The sequence below is a fragment of the Mesoplodon bidens genome (genome assembly GCF_964165515.1).
Source record: "Mesoplodon bidens genome assembly, chromosome: 2".
NCBI classification, from domain to species: domain Eukaryota; kingdom Metazoa; phylum Chordata; class Mammalia; order Artiodactyla; family Ziphiidae; genus Mesoplodon; species Mesoplodon bidens.
Window position 1 is genome coordinate 47,344,402 of NC_138177.1, and position 8,773 is coordinate 47,353,174.

Consider the following 8,773-nt stretch of genomic DNA (forward strand, 5'->3'; position numbering starts at 1 on the left):
GCAGAGCCAGGCACAGCCAGGCCCCGGCTGGAAAGAACTGCCTACCAGCATCTATGACTGGAAGCCCAGGGTGGCCCCATCCCCCACTTCCCTGCCACCAGACTGAGTCAGGATGTTTCTGGGTTAAGTGCTCTGCATGACTCTGGAACCCTGGGGATCCCGCCTGCCTGACTGAAAAGGTCCCAGTGCCCAGCTCTGCCTCTGTCCTGGGATCCACAGAGGCTTGTATTACTAATAATAGCTGCAAATCCCTGATTAAAATGCTACAGCAGGGAGAATCAATAACCATTGGCAGCTGCGCCTCTAATAAGTATAACAATCACCATTAAGGGAAAGAGGGGGGGGAGTGAGGGGGGCTGGTAATACAGCGATTACAGGAATCGGACTCCATCCCCCTCTGCATCCTCCTGCTGTCGGCGTGCCCCTGCCAGGAGCCAGTCAGGAGGGCCAAGGGATGCCAGCCCAAGCAGGCAGCCTGGCTTCACCCTGTTCCCAGCCTCTGGGGGCACCGCAGCCCCCAACACCCACTTTATTCACTGATCTGGAGAAAAGCTTCCTGCCTAGATGGGAGGAGGCAAAGTGAATCTCAGCAGGGAGGGGAGGGAAAGAGAGGACATGGAGAACTCCTCACTGAGAGGCCAGGACTGCTAATAGGTGTGAGTCTGTTCAGGCTTTGAGAACTTGCGGGCTTCCCTGGTGGCGCAGTGGTTGAGAGTCTGCCTGCTGATGCTAGGGGACATGAGTTCGTGTCCCGGTCTGGGAAGGTCCCACATGCCGCGGAGCAGCTGGGCCCGTGAGCTATGGCCGCTGAGCCTGTGCGTCTGGAGCACAGGGAGAGGCCACAGCAGTGAAAGGCCCGCGTACCACAAAAAAAAAGAAAAAAAAATTTCTTGCTCCACGGGGCTGGTAATTTATTGAATCTCATTTAATAGAAACTTGCAGAGTGCTTACCAGGCACCACACATTAGTTTAAGCATTTTGCAAATGTAAACTCATTTAATCCTCATAACGACCCACAGAGTAGATGTTCTTATTGGCCTCACTTTGCAGATGAGGAAACTGAGTCACAGAGTTGGTGAAATAATTTGCCCAGGGTGACTAAGCCGGAAGTGCCAGATCCAGGACTTGAACTAGATGGCCCAGCTTTACTCTCTGTGCCCTGAACCCTTTTTCTATGTGGCCTCTGTAACCCCTGTGCCTGACACATAGTAGACACCAAACTCATTGGCTGTCTGGAGCATTAAGCTACCCCCAGTCCCTCTCAGTTGTGATATTAGCACTACTTGCCCCGTGCTTTTATTGTATCTAACCCCATCCCAGAGTCTGGGCACGTTCTAAAATGTTTTCTAGCAGCATTGGTGAACAGGAGCGAGGCCTGTGGGAGAGCACTGCCTCATCCCTTCTCCCCAACTCTGGCTAAGTCATGAACACTGACCATGCCCTCCTCATGGCTGTGGGACAACGACACCAACCCAGAAACCCTCTAGAGTAACATTCATGTATCTCACCTGCACTCAAAACCTAAAGCTAAGTGAGCTGGAAGCTGCCATCTTCCAGAAGCAGAGTTTTCTTGGAAATGGGACAATACAGAGGGGTTTGTTGGAAATGTCCATGCCCACCTCGTCCACCTGGGACCTAGTCCCCTCTCCAGCCCCAACATGCAAAATCAGGGCACATGAGACATCACAGTTTATATTATCTCCGATAGTTTAACTGGCTCCCCTAGAACTGCCATTCCCCTAGTTCTGATCATTATTGAGGAGAAAATAGGTCAGCATCCAGCTCTGTCATGTTTGTCCCACTGTGCGCCCTGTTCGGAGCACGGTGCTTGGTGCATAGGTGTGCGTTTCATGATACGAAAGAACAAATGAATGAACAAGTTTTCTCCTTGTCCTCATTCACTATTTCATACTCCAAACTCCAAACAAGTTCTACTTAAATGAATTGGGTTTTAGGAAAGAGAATTTTTAACGTCTTTTTAGTTTTTTTCAATGCACAATTTTTCTTTTTTTTTTCTTTTTTTTCTTTCTTTTTTTTTTTTTTTTTTTTTTTGCAGTACACGGGCCTCTCACTGTTGTGGCCTCTCCCGTTGCGGAGCACAGGCTCCGGTCGCGCAGGCTCAGCGGCCGTGGCTCACGGGCCCAGCCGCTCCGTGGCATGTGGGATCCTCCCGGGCCAGGGCACGAACCATGTCCCCTGCATCGGCAGGCGGACTCTCAACCACTGCACCACCACGGAAGATCTATGCACATTTTTTTTTATTGTGTAAGGTCTACATAACATAAAATTGACTGTTTTAACCATTTTAAGTGTATAGTTCAATAGCATTGAGGACATTCACATTGTCGTACAATCATCAACTCCATTCATCTCCAGATTCTTTTCATCTTCCCAAACTAAAACTCCATACCCATTTAACAATAACTCCCTATTCCCTCCCCCGCACAGCTCCTAGGAACCACCATTCTAATTTCAGCCTCCGTGAATTTTACTGCTATAGGGCCCTCATAATTGCACAAGTTTGGGTAGATGGCTCTGTCATAATTTAGTTAACCATTCCCTTAGGATTGATCATACAGATTGTTTCCAGTCTTTCCCTAACAATAATGCAGCAACGAGTAGATTGAATATTTGGGCAACTAGCTTTTGTGTGTGTATATTTAGGATTATTACCTTGGGTTTGATTGTCAAAATCGAGAATTACTGAGGAAAAAAATAGCTTAAACATATTTTTGTTTTTGATATATATTGTCAGCTTATCCTAAAGGATTTTAGAGTTAATGTATTACATCTTAAACATTACACCAGCAACATAAAAATGGGCCCATTTCTTTGTATTCCTACCTCCACTGGATTTTTTTTAAATGCATTGCTAATTTGTTAGGCAAAAACCTATACGTCATTGTTAGACTAAAAATATGTCATGGCAACTGGAGTTTAGTGGAAAGATGGATGAACTTAGAATCAGATCTATTTTTGGAAGGTGAGTATAAAGCAAAATGTACGCTGAACTGAAAGGAAAACGAATAGCTGCCACCGTTTTCAAGTGTTTAGGCCCTAAGTGGAGCTGGCAGAAGGAAAAGCAAGGGAAGGAAGAAAAACCCGCATCAGGAAGAGAAACCAGCATCTGTATACCGGGCACTGCTGTAGCACCTGGGGGTCCAAGTCAAGAAGACAGTCCCCCTCTCTGCTGACAACTGAATAGAATTTTTAAATTCCATTTTACAGAAGTGAAAACTAAAGATGAGAGTTAGCTGTTAAAATACCTTTTGCAAGGTCATACAACTCATCAATAATAATAGCAACTAAAATATATACATGGCTAACCACATACTAGACACTGTGTTAAGCACTTTATATAGTGTTTTTTAACATCTTTATTGGAGTATAATTGCTTTACAATGGTGTGTTAGTTTCTGCTTTATAACAAAGTGAATCAGCTATACATATACATGTATCCCCATATCTCCTCCCTCTTGTGTCTCCCTCCCACCCTCCCTATTCCACCCCTCTAGGTGGTCACAAAGCACCAAACTGCTCTCCCTGTGCTATGTGGCTGCTTCCCACTAGCTATCTATTTTACATTTGCGAGTGTATATATGTCCATGCCACTCTCTCACTTTGTCCCAGCTTCCCCTTCCCACTCCCCGTATCCTCAAGTCCATTCTCTACGTCTGCATCTTTACTCCTGTCCTGCCCCTAGGTTCTTCAGAACCATTTTTTTTCTTTTTTTTTTCTTTAGGTTCCATATATGTGTGTTAGCATACGGTATTTGTTTTTCTCTTTCTGACTTACTTCACTCCGTATGACAGACTCTAGGTCCATCCACCTCACTACAAATAACTAAATTTCATTTCTTTTTATGGCTGCATAATATTCCATTGTATATATGTGCCACATCTTCTTTATCCATTCATCTGTCGATGGAAAATGTAGGTTGCTTCTGTGTCCTGGCTATTGTAAATAGAGCTGCAATGAACATTGTGGTACATGACTCTTTTTGAGTTATGGTTTTCTCAGGGTATATGCCCAGGAGTGGGATTGCTGGGTCATATGGTAGTTTTATTTTTAGTTTTTTAAGGAACCTCCATACTGTTCTCCATAGTGGCTGTATCAATTTACATTCCCACCAACAGTGCAAGAGGGTTCCCTTTTCTCCACACCCTCTTGCACTGTTGGTGGGAATGTAAATTGATACAGCCACTATGGAGAACAGTATGGAGGCATTTGTTGTTTACAGATTTTTTGATGATGGCCATTCTGACTGGTGTGAGGTGATACCTCATTGTAGTTTTGATTTGCATTTCTCTAATGATTAGTGATGTTGAGCATCCTTTCATGTGTTTGTTGGCAATCTGTATAGTGCTTTATATAGTGCTCATTTATTCATTACCTTCCCAAATCCCCACAAAGCTGGTCCCACTTGGTCCCATTTAATAGACTTCCTAAGATCACAGAACCTCGATGCCTGGTCCTACAGTGTGACTCACCCCCCAAGCCTACCTGCATGTCCCATCATCTCTCAGCACCAGGCACTTCATTCCAGACAACGCATAGCTCCTGAAAATCTCCCTTTTTTCACTCCATGCCATTTCCTCTTCTTGGAACCTTGGAACACCCATCCACGTCCCCCAATCTTTTCTGTTTGTCTAACCCATTCATAAGAATCAGCTCAGAATCAGCCCTGACCCCCAGTACCTCCACCCCACCTGACCCCACATGGGGATTGGTGTCCCTCTTACGAGCATCAGTGGATAAACCTATCACAGCGCTTACCACGCTATATTGTAATTGCATATGCGTCTGTCTCCCTAGCCAGGTGTCTAAGATCACAGGCTGTGTTATTTTATCTCCATATTCTTTTACCTGAGTCCTGGTACTCAATAAGAGTTTAGTGAATGAATGCATTCGCTGCCATGCAAACCCAGATTTGGCCCATTCTGAAGTCTGAGGAATTTCCAGCAAAGGTGAATGAAACAGGGCAGGAGGAAGCACATAGGCTGGATTCTCCTCCTGGGGGAACTTTGAAAGCCCCTGGGCTGGCACCATCTTCCCATTCTCCACACCTGCGCCTTGACACTCAGACCTGCTCATAACCAACATTGAGGGCTCAAGAGGGAAGCACTGTGCGAACACAGAACCTTCGGCCTGGTGAGAGGGCAGTAATTAAATTTCTCTGCTAACATGCTCATCCTGGAACAGCCTCGCCTCCAGACCGGTCCTCTAGGAATAGAGACCTGACTGTTTTCTTTTTCTGCAGCCAGAGCCAGTGGCTGACTGGAAGTGCTGGAGGCCCAGGAAACTGCTGACACACACGGGGAGAGAAAGTGGATCTGGAGGTGGTGGAGCTCTCCCTGTTGCCTAGAGCCTGGGACTGGCAGCTTCTCCAGGGAGGCTGGGGAAGCCCCCAGGATCGCAGGCCACCAGGCAACGGTGCAGGGATTCCAGCCTCTGCTCAGAAACAAGCTGACCCTCTCACCATACCCAGTGCTCCAATGCTTACGGGACACCCAGTAAAGCAGACACAGGAAAAACAGTTCGAATGACTTCATGCTTGACATTCTAGTTAGCATTATGGGAAAGTCAGAACTCTTTGGGAGTTTCTTGCTTTAATTCATGTTTCATTTTCTGCTATATCAGGGTGTCGGGGCAGTTGAGAAAGCACCATAATCTTTTTAAGGCTCAGGACTTCCTGAATATTTTCCTCCAGCTCTGGCAGGTCCACATCTGAAGATGAGAACCCTGAGATTTAGGAGGGACAGATCAAGAAAGACTTCCTGAAGGAGTGTGAAGAGAGCAGTCTAGGTGGATCTCACTGAAGTTAAGCCCCCTTGAGGCTTAGTTTGCATCTCTTATTTGGCCTTGGGGATGATGCCTTGCTCTTGCAACAAGCTTTTGTGCATGTGTATTTAGGATTATTACCTTGGGTTTGATTATCAAAATAGAGAATTACTAGGGAAAAAATAGTTTAAACATATTTATGTTTTTGATATATATTGTCAGTTATCCTAAAGGATTTTATTTTTTTTCCTTTAGCTACAGACTTTATTGTTTGAATATTTGCAACTATTATTCTATACACAATTTTTAATTTCTTCCAAACTCTACATTCTATATTGCTAGATCACTTCACTCTCCTTTTTATGCCACATTTTCATGAAGAGGTATTTCCGCAGATCACAATTTGCCTGAATGTGTGTTAAAAGATTCTTTTAGAGGCTCCTTCTTCCCCATACTCAAGTCATTTTTTTCTGATATAAAATCTAGCTATAGCTCCATTTTGATTTTTAGGATTGCTGCATCCTCAGTGTGAGAATTGAATGTTGACTAAGAAATAAGTGACCACTGAAAACTTCCCTTCCTTCAGAACACTGAAGGTGTGATGTACAGTCTGAGCACGCATGTACCAGAGAGGTTGCTCTATGAATAAAGAATTTCTCATGACCTTACATTGAATCACTTCTCCAGTATGAATTATTTATAAGTTTGCTTCGGTGTTGCTCAGCAAACTTTCCTATTTCTCAAGAGTCTTCATCTTTGTTCTTGATTTAGTGTTTATTCTTTCGCTGAGTTTCTTGTGCACATCAAGCCTGGTGCTTGGCTGAATGTTTATTAACAGTTATTATAGTCTTAGTGGTTCTCCACTGGGAGTTGGCTCATGTTGACCATAATCATCAAAGAAGAACTAGGGGTTGGTTATCCTCTGCTCAAGCCCTCTGGGGCAGGGGTCCCCAACCCCCAGACCATGGACCAGTACTGGTCTGTGGCCTGTTAGGAACTAGGCTGCACAGCAGGAGGTGAGCGGCGGGCAAGCAAGCAAAGGTTCATCTGCTGCCCCCCATAGCTCGCATCACCACCTGAACCATCCCCGTGGCCCCCATCCATGGAAAAATTGTCTTCCACGAAAGTGGTCCCTGGTGCCAGGAAGGCTGGGGACCACCACTCTAGGGTCTTTAGAGTTGGGAGCTGTTGCTAAAAACACCCATACTGTATTTACAGAGTGAGTTCTGCTAAGTTACCTGAGGTCAGGCCAATGACTAAAGGCTTTGTCACAGAGACAGGGCACATATGAATCCACGTCCACAGGTGATGCCTGTCTGGACTGAGGAGTGTGATGCCTGAACAAGTGTCCATGTTGATTTCAGACAGAGTTGCTTTAGTGGGTGTGAACCTTGGTGTGGTTAAATGCTACAGCTATGGCTAGTGTTCCATCCACATTCGTCACATGTATGATGCCATGTCACCTCAGGTCAGAACGTCTACTGAGGGCCCTCCTGACTTTCTCTCCAGTGATAAGTTCCCTTATGTCGTCTAAGGAAAGAGCCCTGACTGAAGCATTTCCCACACCACTGACATTCATAGGGCTGCTCTCCAGTGTGGGTTCTCTCATGTCTTCTCAGATTTGCATATTGACTGAAAGCATTCCCACACTGCTGACATTTATAGGGTTTCTCTCCTGTGTGGGTCCTTTTGTGCCGAGTCAATTCAGAACTCTGACTGAAGGCCTTACCACACAGAAGACATACGTGTGGTTTCTCTCCAGTGTGGATTCTCTTGTGCTGACTAAGTCCAGAGCTCTGACTAAAGGCTTTCCCACACTGATGACATTCATAGTGCTTCTCTCTGGAATGGACTTTCTTATGTTTTCTAAGGTAAGAGATTTGATTAAAAGTTTTCTCACATAGATGGCATTTATATGGCTTCTCTCCTGTGTGAGTTTTCTCATGTTCTTTCAGGTAGGAACTGTGACTGAAGACTTTCCCACACACATGACATTTATATGGTTTCTCTCCAGTGTGGATCCGCTTGTGATTTCTAAGGTCAGAACTTTGCAAAAAGCCACTTCCACAGAGATGACATTTATATGGTTTCTCTCCAGTATGAATCATCTTGTGTCTTCTGAGTCTAGAGGAATTACTAAAGGCTTTCCCACACAGGGGACATTCACATGATTTACCTCTAGTGTGAATGTGATCCTGTCCGTCAAGGAATGACCCTTGACTAAGTGAATTTCCACACTGTTTGCTGACATTACGTTTCCTCCTTAAGTGAATTGATAAATGTTTAGGTGAAGATCTAGGAGTAAATTCATCACTCAAATCAGTCCATCCAACAGGATCCCCTTGCATGTGAGGAACCATTGGCATGGTGGCAGATATGTGCTTCCTGTAGACACTTTGCATGAATATCATTTCTTGTTGTCTAAGCAGACTTTCACCGTCTGGACTCTGGCCTTGGAGGCATCCTGTTGCTTCACTCCACAGCTCTTTTCCTTGTTCTAGCTGGAAAATCACATCTGATTTGCTGATCTGATACCCTACGGAGACCAGGTGGGTGATGTTTTCCAGCATCACATTTCTGGACAGGGTTTTCTGGGATGTGTCCAGCAGGGCCCACTCTTCCTGGGTGAAGTTGATTGCTACATCTTCAAACGTCACTGATTCCAGAGGCTCCATTGTCAACACCTCAGTCGCCAGGAGTCTTTCTCGGGATTTCACTCACAGCCAATCCAAGCACTGAGGATGCAAACCAAAACCCCAAGTTGCAGGAGCTGGTGAAGCCAAATAGATTCTGAGGTAAGTTCCACAGCAAGCAGCCAATTTCTCTTCCTCCAAAGCCCCAAACTGTCCAGCTTCTTCTTCTCTGGACAAATGCCCCTAAAGGATTTTAGAGTTTATATATTACATCTTATACATTACAGGGATGATGCCTTGCTCTTCCTTCTGGGACTAGGTGTCCATGCCAGGGGCCCCTGGGGGTGGGGGCGGCTGCC

General features: G+C 45.3%; 1 protein-coding gene across 1 annotated transcript; it reads right to left on the reverse strand.

Moving 5' to 3' along the window:
* Positions 1-371: 371 nt before the first annotated feature.
* Positions 372-8,456, reverse strand: LOC308612443 (zinc finger protein 25-like; the record flags this gene model as incomplete). The annotated part of the gene is made up of 3 exons (XM_081224918.1): positions 372-424; positions 7,430-7,647; positions 8,263-8,456. The coding sequence occupies 3 exons, from the start codon at positions 8,454-8,456 to the stop codon at positions 372-374; spliced, it is 465 nt and encodes a 154-aa protein (XP_081081044.1).
* Between the last annotated feature and the right edge of the window lie 317 nt (positions 8,457-8,773).